The 23,421-nt window shown below is 42.7% G+C and overlaps 1 protein-coding gene and 1 long non-coding RNA gene across 6 annotated transcripts; one reads left to right on the forward strand and one right to left on the reverse strand.

The window, feature by feature from the left end:
- Nucleotides 1-5,950: 5,950 nt before the first annotated feature.
- LOC145422648 (uncharacterized) lies at nt 5,951-9,059 on the reverse strand. Its single transcript, XR_013903940.1, has 2 exons — nt 8,898-9,059; nt 5,951-8,029 (listed from the first exon to the last, which is right to left on the reverse strand). It is a non-coding gene; the product is annotated as an uncharacterized LOC145422648 (long non-coding RNA).
- Nucleotides 6,247-23,397, forward strand: cep170ba (centrosomal protein 170Ba). 5 transcript variants are annotated; one of them, XM_080294224.1, is made up of 18 exons: nt 6,247-6,378; nt 8,615-8,704; nt 9,474-9,552; nt 10,274-10,332; nt 10,770-10,926; nt 13,462-13,590; nt 14,590-15,081; nt 15,160-16,064; nt 16,226-16,384; nt 16,813-16,951; nt 17,071-18,627; nt 19,338-19,584; nt 19,892-20,015; nt 20,446-20,556; nt 20,641-20,729; nt 21,127-21,220; nt 21,292-21,358; nt 21,461-23,397. In XM_080294224.1, the coding sequence occupies exons 1-18, from the start codon at nt 6,274-6,276 to the stop codon at nt 21,682-21,684; spliced, it is 4,827 nt and encodes a 1,608-aa protein (XP_080150350.1). In that variant the 5' UTR covers nt 6,247-6,273; the 3' UTR covers nt 21,685-23,397. The 5 variants fall into 5 exon arrangements, with proteins under 5 accessions (XP_080150350.1, XP_026008298.2, XP_080150352.1 ...); XM_026152513.2 differs by having other exon boundaries at nt 21,307-21,358; XM_080294226.1 differs by having other exon boundaries at nt 19,443-19,584.
- The last annotated feature ends 24 nt before the right edge of the window (nt 23,398-23,421 follow it).

A 23,421-nucleotide genomic window follows, 5' to 3' on the forward strand; every position in this document is an offset into this window, starting at 1 on the left:
GCTTTGTGGACTTTTATTTTGAAAGGGATTTCAGGCAAAGACAGTTAAAAAGCTCAGAACCCAGCGAGATGACTATACAGTATTATTAGACCAGATAAATAGTACTGTGTTGCGTTGGCAATATTTATTTTTGTTGCTTAGTGGAAAAAATAAAGTTGGACACCTTCCCAACTCTAATACTTGTTTGGGGTTCAGATTTTTCTTATTTCAAGCAGATCTTGGTTGCAGTTACTGTGGTTTTTTTTCTTCTTCTTCAAAAAATTAACTAGCAAATTCTGAAAGTCCATATAAATGATAACTTTCCTGTATCATTAACACCAAGTCTATCATGTTTTATACATGGGGTTTTTGAGATGTTTGCATTATTTTTTTTCTCTTGAAAAATCTGAATAAATCCCACAATATATTTTTAAAATGATAAATTGCACAAATACCAAATGTCGCAAAAATAGTAAAAAGAATATCAAAATCAATTTCTCTTTTTTACGTGCTCAATAAACACAGTTTTGAAAGATTTGAATTTTCTGGGATTATTATTTCATGGTTCAGGCTTTACAGGGTTAAACTATAGTTTGACTCTTTAAAGTCATAATCCGACTTATCTGCAAACGTCTTGAGCCACCCTTTGTTTACATTTCTCCTTTCAAAGAGCCACACTGTCTTAATTTTTAAAGCAGTCCTGAGCAATAATTCTCTGGACTTTCTGAAAGTCTTTCAAAGTTTTTCTGGCTGCCTTTTTGCTCATTTTCAATTCAGTTTAGTTATTTAACACTCACCTATGAATCATTCAAGCTTAAAAAAAGCAAAAAATAAAAAGATGGACCAGTGCTCTGTTTAGACTTAACAGGCAATTTATCAAAGACCCAAGATAGCACAGTTTGACAGGCATAAAATTGTATTTGTGTACCAAGAAGGTAATTTCCAAAGAGAACTTGGCATATTTGGGCATGGTGTGCAGTGTGTTCTTAAAATACAGCGGCTTGCAAAAGTATTGGACCCCCTTGAACTTTTCCACATTTTGTCACATTACAGCCACAAACATGAATCAGTTTTATTGGACTTCCAGGTGAAAGCTCAGTCAGATTAGATGGGCAGCGTTTGTGAACAGCAGTTTTCACATCTTGCCACAGATACTCGATTGGATTTAGATCTGGACTTTGACTGGGCCAGTCTAACACATGGATATGTTTGGTTTTAAACCGTCCCATTGTTGCCCTGGCTTTATGTTCAGGGTCGTTGTCCTGCTGGAAGCTGAAGCTCCGCCCCAGTCTCAAGTCTTTTGCAGACTCCAAGAGGTTTTCTTACAAGCTTGCCCTGTATTTGGCTCCATCCATCTTCCCATCAACTCTGACCAGCTTCCCTGTCCCTGCTGAAGAGAAGCCCCCCCAGAGCATGATGCTGCCACCACCATATCTGACAGTGGGGATGGTTCAGAGTCATGTGCAGTGTTAGTTTTCCACCACACATAGTGTTTTGCATGTTGGTCTCATCTGACCAGAGCAGCTTCTTCCACATGTTTGCTGTGTCCCCCACATGGCTTGTGGCAAACTGCAAACTGGACTTCTTATGGTTTTCTGTTAACAATGGCTTTCTTCTTGCCACTCTTCCATAAAGGCCAACTTTGTGCAGTGCACCACTAATAGCTGTCCTATGGACAGATTCCCCCACCTGAGCTGTAGATCTCTGCAGCTCGTCCAGAGTCACCATGGGCCTCTTGGCTGCATTTCTGATCAGCGCTCTCCTTGTTCGGCCTGTGAGTTTAGGTGGACGGCCTTGTCTTGGTAGGTTTACAGTTGTGCTGTACTCCTTCCATTTCTGAATGATGGCTTGAACAGTGCTCCGTAGGATGTTCAAGGCTTGGGAAACCTTTTTGTAGCCTAAGCCTGCTTTAAATGTCTCAGTAACTTTATCCCTGACCTGTCTGGTGTCTAAATCCAATCGAGAATCTGTGGCAAGATCTGAAAACTGCTGTTCACAAACGCTGCCCATCTAATCTGACTGAGCTGGAGCTGTTTTGCAAAGAAGAATGGGCAAAGATTTCAGGCTGTAGATGTGCAAAGCTGGTAGAGACAGACCCTAAAAGACTGGCAGCTGGAACTGCAGCAAAAGCTGGTTCTACAAAGCATTGACTCAGGGGGCTGAATAAATACGCACACCCCACTTTGCAGTTATTTATTTGTATAAAATGTTTGGAATCATGTCTGATTTTCGTTCCACTTCTCACGTGTGCACCACTTTGTGTTGGTCTTTCACCTGGAAGTCCAATAAAACTGATTCATGTTTGTGGCTGTAATGTGACAAAATGTGGAAAAGTTCAAGGGGGCCCAATACTTTTGCAAGCCGCTGTATTTTGAGGAAACTGGACAAGTAGAGAATAAAGGAAGAAGTGGCAAGCCTAAAAAATATATCTACAGATGATGAACAGTATTAACAGGACATGACAGATCCATCTAGCCCTTCAGTTGATCCATCCACTGTGGAAGGGTTGCTGACAAGAAGTCATTCTTAATGTTGAGGTCTGTGCTCTGAGGAGGCCAATCCATGACTGGTAATGTTTCACTGTGTGTTTTTCTCTCCAGTGTGTTTTTACTGTTTTTACAGACACTCACACTGTTATATCTTTTTCTTGAAATTCTCCTTATTGTGATTTGCACCACAAAATGTAACATTTGGATTCATCATTCAAAAAGGCTTCATGTCACTGATTTTTATTTCAGTTCTCGTCCAATTCGGCATACTTGAACCTTTACACTCTGCTTCTCTTCCTTAATGGAGCAGTGTGGGAACAGAACAAAAGGCAGCCAACATCCAAAGAAGAGCTTTGAATGCCCTTCAAGAAGCCTGGAGAACTATTTCTGAAGACTAACGATAAGAACGCTTATCTAAGAGAGTTCAGGTTGTGCTGAAGAATAAATGTGGTCGTAACAAATACTGACTTTCAAATCTCGTTAGAGTCGTAAAACTCTGTTTTTGCCTCATACTTTATTTCAATGAGTTTGCACTTTTGAAGAAATTGCTGCATATATTTCCCATTTTCCAAAGAAAGAAAGATATGCGTGTCTGAAGACTTTTACACAGAGCTGTAAATACATTACGTTTTTGAAACAAAAATACTGATTCAGCTGGAGATGATCTGAATTACTGACATACTGCTGTGTAGATTTACAAATAAGAAGTAACAAAAGCTTTAAAATAAACTGGTATGTAGTGGTAATCTGCCACTACATAGTGAAAGAAAGAACTGATGCAGGAGTTTTGTTTGTCTAAACCTCACTGTGATCACACCCCACAGATAAAACATGGCTAAGTGTGTGTGACAAATGTTCCAGCACTCAGCGCCTCTGACTGTGTCCTGGCCGTGTTCTCCACCTCTGCAAGACTGCTCAGGTCCACGTCTGGAGCTCCACAGCTGGTCTGAGACGAGGAGAGATGCTCCCCCCGGGGCCTCGGGCAGATGGTACAGTCTCTGGAGCAGATGTTGACAGCCAGGGCTCACAGTCTGTCTTTTGGCCAGCTGCAATGCACAGCGCCACACACTGACTGCGAGGTCTGAACCATTGTGGAGCTCACCTGACAAAAAAGTCCCTTACCTGATTCCAAGTGCATTTCCCCAACACACATGACAAAGTGTGGTGGTGATGAGGTAAATGTGGGTGAAATGCACATTCCCACATAGATTTGTCTAAAGTTCTCTAAGCTGTATAGACAGATAAACAATATTAAAGTGCTGACCTAACGTGAGATATGCAAAAGCAGAAAAAGTGTAACACCAGCTGCACAGAAAAAGAACCACAGTTACTGTCTGGTTCATGGGAAATTTTTACTCTATCCAGTTTCAGTTTCCATCCAGTGATGTCACCGTGAAAGTATATGCTTCTCAGAGATTTGTCTCAGTGCTGACTCATGGCGTCTGTGGAAGAAAGTGGTGAATTGGTGAAAGAGCAGGTTTTAATCGTAACAGAGCTGGGTGTTTTCTGTTTAGAGGGAAAGCCCTCGGAAACCGGTCAGACCTGCTGATTAAAACCTCTTTTAGGTGGAGGGCAAATTCAGCTAAACTCAACCACATTTGCCTCACAGTGAACTTAGTGTTTTGGAGCACATAATGCATGGCCAGTATATGAGAACATTGTTTTCATTGCACTCAAATGCACCATGATTCAGTAAAATATGAGTGTTAAAATAAACTGGATGGTTTATACACCCAGTATAAACACAGAAAGTCATTGTGACCTTGTGGCTTCTTTGAAATTTCCTGAATGAATCTCGTGATGAAATCTTTCTTTTTTTTTTTTAACCCGGAGCAGCTCTACTGTAAATTGAAACTAGAGCGCCATCTAATGGGTGCAAGGCTTCTGCCTTTGGATTAATATTTTTTATAGCCTGCCATCATCTCCAGAGTTCTGTTTCAGCGATTATCACCACCTGTTGCAAAGTTAAACGGTGGTATTTTGTGATATTGTTTTTTTTTTTAATTTAACATAGTTTATGAGTTAACATGCGCTTTGCACACTTTTAACTAATGAGCTGATTTTAACGACGACCTCCTATTGTTCGTGCTCTTAGAGGCTGTTTCTCCCAAACGCCTTCATTTCTTCTATTTAGACGGGGATGCGTTGCCAAAGCGAAACACAGGATAAACAAAGTCCGGTCGGGACACGAATAAAGCCGTAGATCGTCTATAAAAGCGGTTACTCACCAGATGGCGACTAGCGCTATGTTGTGCTGCACATGCGCGTCGAAGTTCTGAATTTATTTAGCCAATAGATAACCATTTACTTACGCCACAAACGTCAGATGTTAGAACTTTTCAACTGTATATAAAATAAATTAGGCCCATAAAAAGTCTTAGAAACCACGCTAATAAACATTACACATTTAACAAATTCAGGGCAGCCGACATTAAAGAGAAATGTATAAATAAATTAATAAAATGAAAAAATAAAGAAGGTAGGTAGACATTTTTGATATTTTAAAAAAATATACAACACTCTTCCTCTGGACACGACCCTTAGCTTTCAGCTTGAAGCCGCCGCCATCTTTTCTGCTCCCGGAACCCGGACAGAGTGAGAGCTCTTACTCTCCTCTAACCTCTCGGAGAGAAAAAAACGCTTTTGATGGGGACTTGTCAAGCTACGTCAGCCCGACGGGAGGAGACGCGTTTGAGGTTTGAGTTTCGTCCGGTTGTCATTCCCGCAGGAAGGTAAGGGTGTGAGCGAACTTTACCTGCCCGTTGTCACCTGATGAGCTTGTTGTAAGTGAGTGTCGGTCGGACGTCGAATTTCCAAACTGCTGTGGGACGACAAACACTGGATTCACTCAGGAGTAAAACGGAGAAGGCTTTAAAGGTGAGTCCTTGTTGGGGGAAATCGTTTGGAGATAGCTTATTTCGTTCAAGCCGGAGGCTCACGAGCGTTAGCTAAACAACCTCACCGACAGACTCCCAACAGCTTCCTGTTTTATCAAATAAAAAAAATAAAAAAAATAGTGGTTTATTTACAAGCAGCTTGTAATTTAAAATACAAACACTGGCTTGTATTTTTTGCCATTAATGGTTAGCTCGCAAAGGTTACAGGAAGTTAAACCTGAGCTGGAAGTTTGAATTGTTAGCCATCGTTACCTTACTCCTCACAGGAGCCATTTGCAACAAGTTTCCCGGCATGCTTCATCAAAAAGATCAACTCTAACATCTCATATCGCCTTTATTCGATTACGATATCTGCGTTTGTTACTTGTGTGAACATACTCTGCTGTGTAGCCTTTCCTGACGAGTGAAAATCTAGCTACAAAAATGGGATCCGTTTTTTTATGGCATTAGCTGGTAGTAATACAGCCAGACACAACTGGTTGGATAAAAAGATCCTCTCATTGCAGTGAGGGTTTTTCTTTGCCCTTAAAAAAAATGATATTCAATATTGTTCAGATAGTAGCAAAATATGATTAATCCCAAAGGTTTGAAAGTTCCTGCCAAAACAGAGTCATCAACTTTATTAAGTGAAATTAAACAAAATATGACCAAACAAAATAGCTGGAGGAAAAAATACACAAGAAATTACAATGACTAATACTGCCTAAAAAGCTTGATATAAAATACTGACAAAAATCAGTGAAACAAATCATTATAAATGGAATATAAATAGCCTATTTAAAATGAAGAACAAGCACAGCAAATGTCAGATAACATTAAATTAGCATAAAGATTTTTTGCCATCCTAGATCTATTTGGTTGTCGTCTTTTCCCAGGATGCCAAGAAGGTCCTGACTCGCAACCCCAACATGAGTGTGACATCATGGTTTCTGGTGAGCAGCTCTGGCACGCGTCACAGGCTGCCACGCGAGATGATCTTCGTCGGTCGGGACGACTGCGAGCTCATGCTCCAGGTGAGTGTCACGCAGAGTGTCGTACGTGACGTTCAGGATGCTCAGGATAAGTTGCATTACTCTGCACTGATGTCTGACAGGACAGCTGGTCACACAAGTATGCGAAAAACCAGCAGGAGGCTTCTGGCATGTGACGGTGTCTTCACTCAAAGTTGCCCCTCGCAGCCTCACAAACAATGACTTAAAAACTCAACTAAAGCATTCCCATGTGTTGCTTTTCCATGCTCTGTGTGCCACAAACACAATTTCTTTGTGGTTTTTGTGTAATATTCTCCTCCCATTTTCTTCTCGCTCTGTGTTTAGACCAGCGAAGGAAGAATGTTGCCTCGGCAGCAGTTGTTTATACTTTCCTTAGTTTGTGCGTTATGTGCAGAAAAGCCCCGCAAACCACAGAGTTGCTTATGTCCACATTTAGGCGTCGCCGCCTCATCTTTTTCCCCAGCTTGAAGCGATGCAGATATTTCTAGTGCTTGGGGCTTCTTCCTGACTTGGCACATAGCCCATTCCTGCCCTATATTGTCTTTAATGTCTTAAATGTTTTGGGTTTCTTGGGGAGTTTTTTTCCTCCCTCATTCACATTGTATCTGAAAGATTACAAGAAGAGAATCCCATTTGGCATGAGAGGCACGGATCCAGCTTAAGGGAAATTTTATCAAACCGCACAATTAAGGACCTCGCCTTGAAAGTTTGGACTTTCCATGAGTACTAGTGTTTGATCAGTCTGTATCTCCATGAGAAGTAATTAGACCGTACGCCTCTACAATGATACTGAGTGCCTTTTGTTTCTAATTCAGTGGCCTGTTATTGTTTCTTAAGCCAGAGATACGTTGTTTTCCTCTGATAAGGGGTGCAAAGGGAAGTTAAGGACTAAGAGTTATGAATTCAGATCTGTTAAACTAATCGACAAATTGATTAACCAACACTAAAAACTTAAAGTAAGTTATTTAAAAGGCGACCAATTGAGCTGATTAACACAGGCAGTACAGACTGCCTCCGACTGCTGTTTATCCCAGTTAGGGTTTGGTTTGGAACAGTTTGTGACAAGCCCATAAATTGTCCATTGAATGACAGTGTTAATTTTGCAGACAAGTTTGGCACTCAGTGAGTTCGCTTGTGCTGAGGCCCTAATGAGGAGAGAAGAAAAAGTGAGTCAGTCTGAATCACTGGCTTAGCCTGAACTTAATTGATGAAGACGCATTTTTACTCTGCTTAATAGAATAGAATAGAATAGCCCTTTTATTGTTGTTGTACATGTACAACAACATTGTGGGTACTCCACACAACTGTGTAATAACAGATGCGTGCACAGAAACTTCAGCATTCAGAGAAGATTTTGGTAGATTAGGGCGAATAGTTAGTTTAGGGCGCGTTGGCACATCCAAAAGAAAATTCCTGTTTCAATCCCATCCATCCATCTTCTTATCCACTTCAGGGTTGTCATCAGTGGAGAGGTTGCCAGTCTATCACAAAACTAACACAGAAACACCACAACTTGCATTCACACCTTTTATCAGTTTAGACTTGCCGGTTAACTTGATCTTGTGCATGTCTGTGCGCTGTGGGAGGAAGCCAAACAGCTCCAGCCTGATGGTGGACCTTCTTGGTGCGAGGCAGCAGTGCTACCCGCTGCTCCATCTCATGCTTGGGTTTCCTAATGAAAATATTTGTGCACAGTTTTGTTAATTGGGATTGTGTGTAAACCAGAATAAAGGACTTTTTAGGTATCAAAAATAACTACTGCGGCACAGCAGTGCAGTGCTGTTGCCTCGCAGCATAAAGGTCCCAGGTCTGCATGCTGACTGGCAGTGACCTTTTCACTATAGAGGTGGCACGTTCTCTCTGAGTACTCTGTTTTTTCCCCTCGCAGTCCAGATACATTTATGTTAAGTCGACTGCTGATTCTAACGTGGCTGTAGGTGTGACTTTGAGCATGAATGGTTAGCTCTCTCTCTCTGTGTTAGCCCTGTGATGACCTGGCAACCTGTTCAAAGTGTACACCACCTCAACCCAAAACTGAATAAGCTGTTAAACTGACATAATTTCTGATAGACTCAGTGCCTATGGTGCATATCGGTAAAATTCGTACTGTCGCCACCTTCCAGAATCCCAGTTGTAAGCCTGGAAAATCTTACCTTGGGATCTCAATTTAGAATCTAAATGAATGATCACAAATTTCATGTCATGTAATCAAGTTGTCAGCACATCATGCACTTTTTTTTTTCCACATTTGTTTCAGTCTCGCAGTGTGGATAAACAGCATGCTGTCATCAACTATGACCCAAATACAGATGAGCACATGGTGAAGGACCTGGGCAGCTTGAACGGGGTGAGTGGGTCTGTCTTTACTTCCAAACTTTGTACTTCAGCTTGTGCAAAAAACAACAAAAAAAGTCTCTGGTATCACCGAAGGCTCGTGTTTCAACTGCAGTAAATCCCTTAGTACAAAAATGTGTGTGTGTGCAAACGGTTGGGCAAACAGTGACCATTCCTCCCAAAAAAAGAAAATCTTTCGATCTCACCCTGTTCCCTTGTCTCTCTGCTGCTGTTGCCACTTCACTGCACCATTATCCAAATGAAATCCTGAGCTGAGCCGTGGGAGAAACCGTTCATTGTTCTCAGTGTTTCTTTTGGCCTTAGTAACTGCAGCTAAACTAATCAGAGCAGAACAGTACGAGGGCCTATAACTGAAATCCTTCCCTAATTACCTTTGTTTAGTCTGTGTCGAATGAGAGCTACTGTTTGGTGCACAGTGTTATCCTTGTTTCTTTACTTTTAATCATCTAAAGATAAATTGAGTAACTCCTCTAACCATCTGTTAGTTAAGGGAGAAGTTAAAACAAATTGATGAACAAATTGCACATGTTTCTTTCCACCTGGCCATTTTATAAAAGCTTACTGACATTGCATAACAACATAATCTCATCAGAGTTTTAACGTGTTGGTGGATTAACTTTCAATGGGAAAGGTCCGCTGGCAAAGCACCTTACGGTATCCGAGTGCTTGGAATTAGAAGGCCTGTCACCTGTGAGTCATTACCTTCATTAGCGAATGAACAGTGAATGTTATGAATTTTGTTTTGTTTTTCTGTTTTGCAGACATTTGTGAACGACCTCAGAATCCCAGACCAGACATATATCACCCTAAAGCTGTCAGATGTCATTCGCTTTGGTTATGATATCCTTTTTTATACTTATGTTTTAAACTTTATGCATTTTTATTTTTTTTAATTCTGTTGGCTTAATCATCATTGGACGTGTATCATTCATACATTATCCAGACTTTCTGCTTTTGTTTTCATTGGTCTTTGGTATTCAACACAGAAAAGGACCAGGGGTCAGCAGCACTTTTTCTCACATTTATTACATTTTTTTTCTCCACCTTGATCTACTGGCATGAAAATCCTGTGTGTTTTTCAGCCAGGATAGTGAACTGTTGACCGGAAGCCGCCTGCGCCCTTTGACCTCAGGAGAAAACTAATGAGTGGTGAAATGTATGTTAGATAACACAAAGCAACACTGTTCAGTGTACAGATACACGTAGACATGCTTTGTCGTTAGAGGTGAAGGGGCACAGTTTCGAGAAGTAATTCACTGCTATAAATACATTTATAGCTTTATAGGTGATGTCTCTTGATGTTTATCTGTTGTCTCATCAGTTTAGAACTGATAAGTTTCGTGATAGTGCTACAAGACAGTAAACCAGTTCACTTATTTTTTGGTTATAATAAAGATTTATTTGTTGTCTTGGTGCAAACGGAGAAATGAGCAACATTTCTGATTTTTCAATCAGAAAAAAGTAATGGTCAGTGCTCAGTATTTTCCAGTCAGGACATCTCTAATATCTAATTGTTTGAAAAGAAAAATATGTAGATTGTTTCCTTTAACTCCATCTGTACATGTGCATGTGTATATCCTGGAAAAGAGTCAACACAAAGTCCCGGAGGAAGCGCTTAAAGTAAGTAAGAGTAAGCTTCCTTTTTTAATCGTCAGTGCTCGACTGTCTTCAGCGATAGCTGTTTGCTGTAGATCCCTACTGAGAAAGACTAACATTATTTTGGTATTAAATAATATGTTAAAATAGTCACAATCTTCCCAGGCCAACTCCTACCATGGCAAACTAGAGCTTAATTATCTACAATAAATTTTTTCTTTCATATTAAATTAAATAACTTAACACTTAAAGTCATTTCTGCATGTTTAATGATGCTAGTTACTGTAGCTGAATTCAATTAAAATAAAAATGATGCATGTGTAATATTTAGAAGTTGAAGCTTGAGTCTCTGGTGGATATTCTTCCTTACAGTGTGTATATGTTAGGACGTTACAGCTGTACTGATTGTTGGCGGAAGGTTTTTCACATCCTGCTTCCCTCCTGTCTGTGTGTGTGTGCAGCATGAGAAGTACACAAGCCAGTTGCAGCTTAGCATAAAAGCCCTGGAGGCCAAGGCAAAGGAAAAACTGCACTTCCAGCACTCAGAGAAGAGCAAAGACTCTTTATCCAATGCCAAACTCCAGGACAAAGCTGAGCGTAAAGCCCACTCCCTCACAGGTAAATAATTCTATCCACACAGTTCATTTGTTAGAAGGAAGGTTGCAGGTTTTATGATAACAGAAGTAGATAAATTGTTCTGGGTGCATGAGAGAAACAGTTTTAAATGAAGTGGATTTGAATAGCTTGGTCCCACATACATGAGGAAGAGGAAGTCTGCTTGAGTCTCCATGTACTGCATGACTTTGGCCATAGATCCCTCGATAGGATGATGGCTTCTCTTATTAAGAGCTTCCCTGCTGTGGGATTAGGATGCCATGTGAGTAGAGAGGCTGATGCTACAATCCTGTGGTGTCGGTAAAAAAGTAGATCTTGACATCCCAGGGTTGCCAGAGTAAGTATACATGAGTAAGGGCTTTGCAGACAAGCAGAGGGGTAAAGAGTTAAGGACAAACAGTCTTATCTCAGTCAGACATGCCTGACGGTGGTTCAGCCACGTGCTGTAGAATTAGAAAGGTCTGTAGGTTTTTAGTCCCAGCTTGGCACTTCTGTCCATGTAGGTGATGGTAGATCTGTCACTGCTGATATTTCCAGTTCTTTCACACCCTCTTTACTCTGACATGTACTTAGTGAATTTATTATTTCACTCTATGTCAACAGCAGAACAGTCGGGGCACTGTTAAGTTAGGCATTTTATGAATGAAGCTTATTCACACCGATGAAACGTTTTCCAGCTGTAGTTAATCTAGCAAGCAGCAGCCTTGTGCTTTCTGCTCCATAATCAGGCCTTTGAGCTTAGAAGGAAAACTACAACTGTGCCTAAAATAGGACTTTTCCAGCACATGCCTCATGTTTCTCATAGCTGTGTAATTGACTGCGGCACTGCGAGAAACTCTTCTTTTGTTAGCTTTTTTTTTTTTAGTAAACATCACTTTGGAGCAGAGTGTGATTATGTTGCCTGCAAGTATGAGTTCATTATTTGCAAGACATCTTTCAGTGCAAACTCTATATTTACTTGTTGCTACGCAGTTACTGCCTGCACTCAAAGGAGTCTGTGCTGTCGTGCTAAATCTACAGCCTCAGTGAGAGAAGTATGTTAGAGAAAATGAGTACACGCTTTTTAAAGTGTCACTTTCATTCATTTTGAGTTTGTTTGATGTAGGAAAGTCTCTTTGCCTCACAGAGACCGAGCTTGCATATCTCTGTTGACAAATGCTGATGCAAATTCAGTCTCTTTGGCTGAGCTTGTTTAAGGTCTTGATATGTTATTTTGCCTCATATTAGGTTTGTTTTCTTTTAATTCTGACAAGCCTCGTAGAGAAGGGAAAAAAAAGACGTGTGTGTCTTTTTCTGTGCTTGTTTTCCCCTGCAGCTGTACAGGATGTGGAGTGACTCCAATCCTCCAGCTGTCTGCAGCACAGGACACTTCACTTGTACAGTGTGTGACTCAGTCGGGCCTACATTACTGTGCCAGGACCCAGGGCTATTTAGTATTGAGAGGAAAAAAAGAGGGCATGAAATTAACAGTTCAGCGTTCCCAGTGGTTGCTCTTGTAGTGGCTTCCTTTTTAAAGTTTCCATACTTAACAAATCCAGTAAGTTATAACAATAGCTAAAACAAAAATTCCTCCAAACACAGTACCTAATGTCCCTAATAACTGCCACCTTTATTTTGGGAGATTATGTCCCGTCTTTGTTGTACCTCTGTGTCTGTGCACAGTTTGAGATGCCAAATAATACACTTAGCGTAACCTTGCTCTGTGTACTGAAGCTGCTACACTCGCCCACATTTTCTTTAGCTAAAAGGGGAAGATTAAATAAGTGGAAAGGAATCTGTAACGTGCCCCTCTGCCTCTTCGGTCACTGTGTTGATGTCTTATTGTGTGTGTCCAAGGCAACAGTGGTCAAGTGCTGCTGATACTTGGGATTGTGCAGCCACATTAAACTCAGAAGAGCTTGTTTATCCTATTTATCAGGCCAAACGGCAGCTTCTAGATGATCTGATTAGTAGAGGCTGGCTGGCTTGTGTGGAACAGTATGCCAGGTTATATGGCAAGTCTTGCTAAACACATATCATCAGCAAATTTAGCCAAGCTAACTAGTCTCAAATTTAAGAGAATATATGCAGAGACCTCTGTATACATAAAGCCTTTGCGTGCCCAGCTTACTCTATATCCTGGACCGATTTCTTCCATTTTTCCTATAAAGATTAGGATTAGCTGTACTGTCCTCACATGAGGAGGATTATGTTTTGGTGGTTTGCTGATACATCTGGCATCACAGTTTGACCTCCCTACCCCCACTACACTCTCTGTGTCATGGGAATGTGTGGGAGCTCTGAAACATCCAAAGGCCACTTGCAGCGTAAGGCTTTGTTTCTGAGCTCCAGCATTGTGTAACTTTTTATTGTTGCAACGTCAAACAAAACACTGTTTTGTCATGTGACTAACAAACTTATTGGATTATAAAACCAAGCAGTGGTTTAAATTCACGTCTTTGTTGGCTCTTTCTTTGTTCCTACCATTCCTCCCTGCACCTTTTAGTATATTATGTACCTGATTGTGTTTGTGTCTGTCTGTGGGCTTTTTCCTGCTAGCCTCCACAGATGCTCCGATATCCAAGCCCACGCCTCTGTATGGCCAGCCTTCCTGGTGGGGAGAAGATGAGGACCCGGCCAACAAAAAGGAGAGCAGAGGTGGAAAATTTCCAGAGAAGGAATCTCCAGGTCAGTGAATCTGTCTTATATTTCTACATGCAATCACTGTAAACTCCTTTCATTTGGTGTATGCCTTCAGAAGTGTTTGTCTTTACAAGCAGAATGTATTTTATATTAGTGATTTAATTGCATTTATTGGATATTCCCATGTTTGTGAATTAGATTTAAAGTTGCCTTTTTTGTGGCATTTGATGTTCTCTGTGGGTCACTGAGAGGTAGATGGTGTTAAGCCCAAGGCAGGTCCCTGGCTGTCAGTTGTGGACTGATAGCCAGGCCAAACCAGTGGCTGTCTGCCTCATGATGGATTATGACCATCTAAGCCGATGATGGTGATTGTTCTCCTCATGTTGCCCAGACTGAAACAGATTATTCCCCCTCAACTACCCTCCACTGGACTCTGAACTCCTAAAGTGGTATTTGGCCACACCCAGCTGGCATCCAAAGACCAATCACATGATTTGTTTTCCCAGCCTACCGTCTGGAACCCATCCTTCCGCTTCTCCTTTTCAGGGTCGCGGGGGGCGCTGGAGCCTATCCCAGCTGTCATAGGGCGAGAGGCGGGGTCCACCCTGGACAGGTCGCCAGTCTGTCGCAGGGCCAACACACAGGGACAGACAACCATTCACTCGCACATTCACAACTAGTGACAATTTGGATTATCCAATTAACCTATCCCCACAAGCTGCATGTCTTTGGACGGTGGGAGGAAGCCGGAGTACCCGGAGGGAACCCACGCAAACACATGCAAACTCCACACAGAAAGACCTGATGGTGGAATTGAACTCAGGACCTTCTTGCTGTGCGGCAACAGTGCTAACCACCGTGCTGCCCCACCGTCTGGAACCTTCATGTTATTTATGGCTCTTATTTTCAGGAAATGTTTAGTGGTTATGCTTTAAGAGATTTACATAAATCTGAGTTCCTTTAACTTTGAGTTAGGAACTTTGATATAAGTGTGACAATATTCTAATATTCAGCACACTAAAAGCTTTTTTTTGTTGACAACAGAACCTGCTAAAGATGTGCCCACATATGAGAGCAATGGCTCTCTGCCAGACAGTCAGGCTAAGCCCATCTTCTCCTACCGCCGGGAGCCCAGTTACTTTGAGATCCCAACAAAGGAGTTCCAGCAGCGTCCTACCAAGAAACCAGAGTCGCAGGTTCATGAAGTTCCAACAAAAGACACAGCAGATGCCTCTGACTGCATCTCCTCCACCCCCACACCCCCTGTGGTTCAAAGCCACGCATCCTTTACCATCGAATTTGATGAATGCACGCCAGGTAAAATGAAAATCAAGGACCATGTGACCAAGTTTTCTTTCCGTCAGCGTAAGCAACCTTCCACTGAGGTTGCTAGCACACCTACTGAGGTGATGTCAGCAGAGAGTAAAGTTGCTGACTGGCTCGTCCAAAGCAGCGCTAGCATGATGGGAAAGAGCTCGCAAGATGAAGATGTGTGCAGCACAAACAGTGACCCATCTCTTCTGAAGACCACCAAGAGTGAGTCTCTTATACACCATCTGTTTACTCTAGTTTTAGATGAAATACTGTGTTAACTTGTTCTCCTTCCATCAACAGCAAACTACCATGAAGATGGTTCTCAAAGTGATTCGGGGCACCCAGCACTCAATGGAAATAACTTTCTCCAGTTAGAACATCAGGATTCTCCACAAGCCTTGAGAGCTTCCCCACCACAGCGATTTCTCTCCCCTGACTCAGTGGAGCCTGTGTCTGGCTCTCCACCAGAGTCCCAGTCCCTTTCCAGTCTTGCTAAAGCTGAGCCCCACCAAGCCTTTGTGATTGAATTCATTGACGACAACCAGAGAAAGAAGCGTTCCCAGTCCATCAATATCATGGCCCCACCAGAACCCTCCAGTCTCAGGCCACAGCTGGAGAAAGTAAAGAAAAGCTCAAGTCCGACTGGGGAGAGACAAGTCACACCTCCATCTTCCACCACTACTCCACCAACCCAACGGTACACTATCCCCCTGAAGGGCCCTGCTTCTATGGGCTCCCAAAGAGCTGGCTCTCTACGAAGGGAAAAGACTGAAGAACGGATCAGCACCAGCCTTTCCTCCCGCTCATCCTCATCTGTGTCCGCAAGACCATTTAGCAGCGTGGGCCGCAAATCTAAACTCACCCAGGAGTTTACTGCTGAATTACTGAAACAAGCAAAGGAGATCTCTTCTGCCACCTGGGAGAGAAATACTACAGCATCTAAAGCAGGGTCAGGGCCAGCATCACAGTCTGGCCAAATTACCACTAGCCCCGCTCATTTCCAGCCTCAAACTTCCTCGCCAATTCATAAACCTGTCCCCCTCAAGGCTCCTGTTATGCCCCCAGCATCTCAAAGTTTTGACGTTAAGAGCCCCACAGGCCCCAGAAATGAAGAGGAGGACAGTCTGAGTGACGCAGGAACCTACACTATTGAAACAGATGTTCACGATAAGGAGCTGGAAGAGGCACGGAGCAAGATTGACCAGGCAAGTTCTTTCACGTATGCTCGTTTTAAAAGAAATAAGGCAGCTTTGCTAATTACCGGTCTCCTCGTGTTTCTCGGAGTGAAGTCCTGAGCCATGAACATTAGCAGTCCTGCTTTGCCTCTCTGTGCACTTATCCACTTGCAATGCTTTGTTCCTGACAGGTGTTTGGTGTCGTTGACAGCCCAGAGCGAACGAACCTGAGTGAAGCAGAAACACCGTCAGCATTTAGGCCTGTTATTGTTCAGGGCAGGGAGGAGCATAGTCAGAAAAGTTGTGGGGAGGTGAGGCCAGCTCCAGAGCAGGGACAGAGTCTGGTGAAGGTAAACTTTCCTGCTCAGGGTTGAATGATGAATGGATAGATGATTGATCATTTTAATGTAACAATGATTATTTTCAGTCGGTAAGACTCAAGTGTCTGATTGCACCAATCGGGATGTAGTGCTTCCTTGATTTGCCTTCTTGGTTTTTGCTCTTTTTTCGGTGTCTCTCTTTTGATTTGTGCACTTGCCTCTTCTTTGCACACAGGCTCTGGGTTCATGATCGTTTGGGTTTTTCTTTTCTAACCAAATAAAAGAAAACAGAAAACCAAACCACGTGTTTAGTACAACATGTTAGGGTTCAAGTGCATACAGCACTTGAACCAGATTGCTCTTTTGGAATTTATAATAACTGGAACTAAGGGAATTATATTTTTAACAGTTTTGCTATTTTTAACAGTAATGAATAACTTGTATGCCATCTTTTACAGGTTCAGTCAGGAGGTGCAGTCTTACAGGGGGCTCCTAAGTGGATGTCTTGCTGGGCCAGCTTGGCAGACAGCTATGCAGAATCTGGGCCTTCGTCCGGCCTCTTTGACATCCATTCCCAGATGGGACTGTCAGAAGGGGGTAAGCCACCTAACCAGCCATTGCTCTATTTGAAATGATAATAAGACACCCTGATGAATATGAATGATATTCAGCGTCATCGTCTGTGGTTAATATGCATTAAAACTGTTCCACTTCAGCACGAGGCACAATCGTCCACAAGGCTACGCTCAGCCAAAGCCAAGAAAGAGTTCAGCGCGGCCTGCAGCTGACATCACCGGGGGAGAAGAGTGACATTCCAGCTCCCAGCATTCATGTTCATTATGACCCAAATTCAACATTTGATGTTGAAGATAACAGCTTGGGGGTCCCTGACGCTCAAGACGGCATTCACAGGTTAACTGTGCAGGACGATGTAGAGCCTGACAGCCTGAGTGATGCCAGCAAGTCAGATGATGGATCTATTGTAGAGCAGAAGAGGAAGCCTCTGTCGGACCAAAATGGAGACAAGCGCACGCTCCCGGCCAAGTCTACATCTTTTTACATCGGGTCAGAGGAGGAGGTGGTGCCTAAGGCTGAGAGAAAACAGGTGACCAAAACCTTTTCAACAGCCACTCTGACCAAACTGAGAGGCAGTCAGGAGTCTGCAAGAGTCAAACCTGTTGTATCAGCTCCTGTACTGAGCCAGGCAACACAGAGGCCAGAGGGTAAAGAAGCATCCCCGTTATTCAGACAGGAGAGCTTCACGAAGGAGCGATCTAGCAGCACCAGGTTGCCTAACATCTCTAGCCAGCCTGCTCAAAGAGATCTAAACCCTGAATTACTGCAGAGAGCTAACAGTCAGGACACGCATTCATTTCTCAAAGAGACTGAAGATGTTCTGGCTGTACTGGAAGCCAAACTCCAAGCAGGACAAACCAACACTCCATCTCCTGTTATGGACTCTCTTTCTGGGGAGTCTGATGTGGACACCTCCAGTACAGTCAGCCAACACAGCAGTAAGACAAAGCCAAGCACACTAACAAAAAAAGTGTCGGTCAGTGGCCTCCAGAGAGAGAGGTCTTCAGCTAGCCTAACTAGTCAGGATTCGACTCAGCAGTCCTCAGAAAAGCACCGTACTCAGGAAGCAGAAAGGAGCAACAGGACTGAACCTCTGAGGAGGCCAGTCGGATTGAGACGCAGTGTGGGAAAACGTGGTTCCACAGACCTAAGTGATGACCACCAGAGCTTACCATACTCTGATCAGGAGTCAAACAGCAAACAAACACGCAAATACACAATTCCCCTTCAGAAGGAGGATACCAAGAGCTCCAGAGTGTCCCAGGCACTGAGTCGTGCCAACAGTCTATCAGCCCCAAGACCCACCAGGACTTCCATGCTGCGCCGGGCTCGCCTCGGAGAGGCCTCAGACAACGAGGGCACAGAGACTGATAAGCTGTACCAGGAGGCCAACAACACCCCAGCTAAGCAGCCCCAGGAAGCCAAGAAACTCTCCAGGCTGGATATGCTGGCCATGCCTCGGAAACGGACGAGCTCATTTAACACACCCAGTGACAACGAGGCCTCCTCCACCCCACAGTGGACAGGCAGAAGCACAGGATTTTCCAACCGCAGCGCAGAGCTGGGTGTCAGCTCCACTCGTAGGGCCTCTGGTCCAGGGCCAAAGCCGGGAGAAAGGCCACAGAAGGCAGCACTCAACAGAACTCCAATCACTCGTGTTCGCTCCAGCAGTGCCAAATATGCCAGCAGCACAGCAAGTAAGTATAGTACCGGCACTTACACACCATCTGTTCTTATATATTTAAGTGCAGGGCCTTATCAGCCATAAAAATGAACTCGGATTTAGCATTGTGGGAATGACATGCCTGCAATGTGTGTCAGACATGACAGAGAATTGGTCTGAAGCCTTTATAAGTCTCAGCTAATATAACCGATTTCTCAGCTCTGCAATTAAGCACTTTTTCATCAAACAACAGCTGTGTGTGAAGGAAACTAACACTAATATTAATTCTCCAATGTTCAATATCTTTCATCTGCACAGTGTACACTCATTGAAGTGAAGGCTGGATTGCCGTTTCTTTATGCAGCCGTGCTTTGAGAGTGTATTACTGGTCCTGACTTTAACACAATATGTTTCACATTACACATCAACTTGTATTATTTTTTAAACTCATTTATTCCTATCTGTACTCAGCCGCTGTACTGTGGAAGTCTAGTGTTCATTTGAGTTTGGTTCAGACCCCCCCTTAAAAACAACAACAGTAAATTGTTGGAAAGTCATGAAGACTTCCACAGCATCATGTCTGTCTCTTGTTCGGGGAAATGTTTTGGGGGTTTCTATTAAAACACTCAGTGGGGTTTTTTTTCTTTTTCTTGGTGGTTCTTTCATGGCATCTCTTTCTCTCTCTCCTGTTTTCCCAACTTATTTGTCCTCGTCTTCCAAAACTAACCAATTCACAACACCAAGGCTCTAGGCGACGACAGAAAGGCTCTGACTATACCTCTACCTCAGATGAGGAGTACGACTCAAACCAGAGCACTCCTAAACACAAACGCTCCCAACCTTCCTCAGCTTCTCATAGCCCACGCAATCCGGTTCGGCCGCAGCCGATCGTGGCCCTGCGCCCGAAACACCGCGGCAGAGACTCTGAAGAGGAGACCAACGAGGGAGATGCCTTCCACAACTGGTCCACACACAGTGCTGAGATTGCACGGTAAGAAATATGACAGGCTGGGCGTTTCTGGTGTGAATACTTGGGTTTTCCAGCAAACGCAAACAGTTTTAAGCATTTATTTTTGTTTCATTAGTTAAGGGTTGTGTGAAAAATCACAGTAGATGATGATTTTTATCTGTTCAAACAGTTAATTTACTTCACTGCAACACTAAACTTGAATATATATTATTGGATATTTCCTTTAGTTTCTTGCAAAAATATTTGCATTGACTTTGTTGTGGAGAATTGGTTTAAAAGGAATACTTAAATTCAATACAATATGGATTTATTAATTTTTTTATTGAAGGTTGAGTCAAGATCTGGCCAAAGACTTGGCAATATTAGCCAGAGAGATCCACGATGTAGCGGGTGATGGCGAGCCCGGAGAGGAGTGCAGTGCACCAGGCTCCACGGCGGCTTCTTATGAACAGGTACCGTTGTTACCTTAAACTTCAAGTGAACGAGTGAGGGCATTTTTGACGGCAGTCATGTGTTAACATGTGCTGTTATGATGTTTTTAATTGTAAAGCCATTTCCTGCTATGGATTTGTTTACCTCTCTTACAGCTTTGGTATTTGTTTTAAAGGAATTGGCTCATAATTGAAAATTATATGGGAGCATTTATGACTTAAACATTTTTTTTGTGGTTTCCACCACATTTTAAAATTTTACAGTGATTCATAGCTTATAGACCGATATTAGCCCAAAGTGACGATGAAAGAGCTCAGATGAAGATGATTCTAGTCATCTCTTTTTAAATAAAATACAGGAAAACCATAGTTACACTAAGTCTTCTAATGCATTTACCTGCCATTAAAAAATAAAAAACGTATTTCTTTATTTCATCTTTTTCTTGATCAGCATGTTTCAGAGGCTAACAGTTACCAGAAAGTCCCCCCAAGTTCTGCACCATTAGGGGAAGCTGAGCAGAGCTGGAGTGACCGTGAACACAACTCCAGGAGCAGAGAAGAGGTCAGACATGATCAGTTGCTTCTCCTTTAGATATCCTGTAACGAGAGCTCTTTTATAAAAGTGTTTTATTGTTGTCCCCCTCAGGGCGTTGTGGACACTGCGATGCTGAATCCGGTGTCTCAGGTCATAATTGCTATCAGAGAAAACACGGAGCAGCTCGCTGACAAAATGAAGTAAGATACTAAGAAGAGCAGACACCATGAACACTTAAACTCCTCTCTTTCCATTCCTGATCTGGCTTTGATGAAAAACTTTATTGATCCTGTCTGACAGCCAGACTGCAGTGAGCATCAGCTCTAATTTAATTACTGTAACTTAGTGAGTCAGCTCACAGACAGATTGGCTGACGATATGGGACCAAGAGCAGAGATCTAATCTAAGTAAATGAGACACAGATGAAAAAACTGTTTCCTCTGCTACATGCGGCTTCAGCTTGTCTTTTCCTGGTCGTTATTTGGTAATGTTTCAGACGTCAAACGAAAGCTGTGGCTTACTTTTGCTGTGATAAATTCTGCAAAATGATCAGTGTCAGAGAGCAGAACGTTGACTGAAAGGCACCTCTGCACACAGGGTGATGTTCCAGGACAGAGTGGATATCTGGGAAGAGATTGAGGCCAAGGTCGATTCTGAAAATAATGTCCCGTTTGCAAAAACATCCAACAAGGTTAGTGTGCTTTTGGTTGAATGACAGGATAAACACATGCTGGTAAACACTGCATGTTTGAGCCAAGTTAGACGTCTGTGTTTCAGGAAATCTCATCTATCTTGAAAGAACTCAGGAGAGTTCAGAGACAACTCGAAGGTGAGTCATTCAGACCCTTTAGAAACTATTTAAATGGAAATAATTTTAAAATAATTTTCTTGTGGCTGATGACTAATTTCAATTTTTTTTTTTAATATTTAGTCATTAACACAGTCATGGAGCCCAGCTGGCAGCCTGGAGCTACCAAGACCTCAGCCACTGCAGTCTCCTCCTCATCTGGAGTTCACACTAGCAAGCATTCTTCCTCACGAGACTGGAGAACGGTGCACTCCATTTTCAAGCGTGGCGGTGGCCCGAGGCCCAGCGAGAGGGTCAGGAGAGCGGCTGCGACCCCAGACGATGTCAGAGAGGGATATTTAGTCTGAGATCTGGCACAAACACACAGGTCCAGCCAGTCCACTCCAAACAGCCAGGTGCCAGACCTCTGTGCGCACAAAGGAAACCCAAAGGAGGGAAGTGAGACTTTGTTCACAGAAGTGCATCCTCCTGCACACACAAACACACACACTACTGCACTATAAGCACACCCACCTGTGTAAGGATGTAACACACTGAGAGAGACCACAAAGCTATACTTGATTGTGTGTGTTACAGATAGTCGTCATTATTTGCCAATGTTGTTATCACCAGCACTTTTTTTTTCTTTAATAAAAGATCATCATAATTAGCTGCCCAGAGAAAAACAAGCCTGAACATAATCATCCCAGGGAAGTCTTCAGATACGTCAAACATGTGTGTTTAGTGACAAATCATCATTGAGGAAGTATTTTATTTTTATAATAGCAAGAACTAAAGTTAATACTCGCACATGCTGATATGCTGTGTGCTCCATCCTCAGTAACTCCCCACGCTTATTGTTTTTTGTTTGCCTCCTTCCTCTTTGTGGGGTAGAATGAAAATGTATTTTTTAGGGGATTTTTTCCTGAGACACTGGTATTTTGTAACTGACACAGCACGGCTGTAGGTACGAGTTAGTCGCCTTTTGTGCCAGAATAGTTTGTTACTATTACGCAATTGCTACAAGCCAATTTTGTGTGCACGCTGGTACTATTTCCCTCGTCGGCACTACGCTTTTGTCCAACAGAGGGTGAAAAAAATCCACTTCAGGAGTGTGCAATCTAAATGGAGGAACGGGTGTGCTCTATAAGTAAATCAGCAAGCAATCACAAACTCTGGCTGCAGCTTTAGAGTATTCCCAGCCCTTCTAACTTTTGTAAAATTTCTTATTTTTATATTTGTGTCAAACACTTTGGGAGCTTTGGATTGTTTTCCACGCCTCAAGCAAAATTTGGCTCCAAGGTTTGTCCAAAGACGAACACGATTTCAAGGACGAGAAATGTGTCGTCTTTATCTGTTTCTGCACGACACCTCGGCCCTTCGAGTCGTGAGAGATGTAATGTTATTTATGACCAAGTAAATTGTATGAAATTGTTAAAAAATTTTGATGATAGCAGCTGATTTGTTAACGTGTGTGTAAATGTCTAAAGATCGTCTACACGTCCTACAGGTTACCTCTCAATCTCGTCTTTTTGCACTGAGGTAGTACAGCGTCATCCCTCTTTAAGCCGATACGCTGCAAACTGAAAGCTTTGACTCTCCGGTGAAAGATTGTAAGAATCCGATGCTGACACAGGAGGCCGAAGCAGGGAACTCCGGCAAGCTTCTCAGTTTCCCTCTTCCTAGTCTGGACCATGCATGTGATTGTAACTGGGAAGTACCTACAAAAGTGCCACATTAGCTGCATGGGATAAAGTTTCATGCGGGCGAGTACAGTGGTTGTTTACAGACTCCAGCAAAATTTGAATGTTTTTCTTCTTGTCATTCTCAACCCGTTGCTGCTATTCATCTTCTGTGGGATAGTATTTCCACTTAGCTTTAGTCCGACACGGTCCGCTGAAGATTTAAAATGTGTGTATCAAATTTCTGTCCCCTGTTTTGGATCTTCAGTTTCTGTTTCCATTCCTTCCCTACCCAAATGATTTGGTTGTAATTTGATAGCTGTTATTTATGTTTGGTTATTTGTGTAAGATGTCAGATATGTTTTGTTTTTTTCCAAATAAATGTGATTAGTAAACCTGTTTTGCTTTTTGTCATCTGTTATC

This window comes from Astatotilapia calliptera, chromosome 19 (assembly GCF_964374335.1).
Source record: "Astatotilapia calliptera chromosome 19, fAstCal68.1, whole genome shotgun sequence".
In the NCBI taxonomy this organism is placed as follows: Eukaryota; Metazoa; Chordata; class Actinopteri; order Cichliformes; family Cichlidae; genus Astatotilapia; species Astatotilapia calliptera.

What these genes read in the sequence shown, in the direction of transcription:
- cep170ba (XM_080294224.1), top strand. Translation starts at nt 6,274, where the DNA reads ATGAGTGTGACATCATGGTTTCTGGTGAGCAGCTCTGGCACGCGTCAC. An exon ending in CACGGAGCAAGATTGACCAG is followed by an intron (nt 16,065 to 16,225) that starts GCAAGTTCTTTC and finishes TGTTCCTGACAG; the next exon opens with GTGTTTGGTGTCGTTGACAG. An exon ending in CAGCTCGCTGACAAAATGAA is followed by an intron (nt 20,730 to 21,126) that starts GTAAGATACTAA and finishes CTCTGCACACAG; the next exon opens with GGTGATGTTCCAGGACAGAG.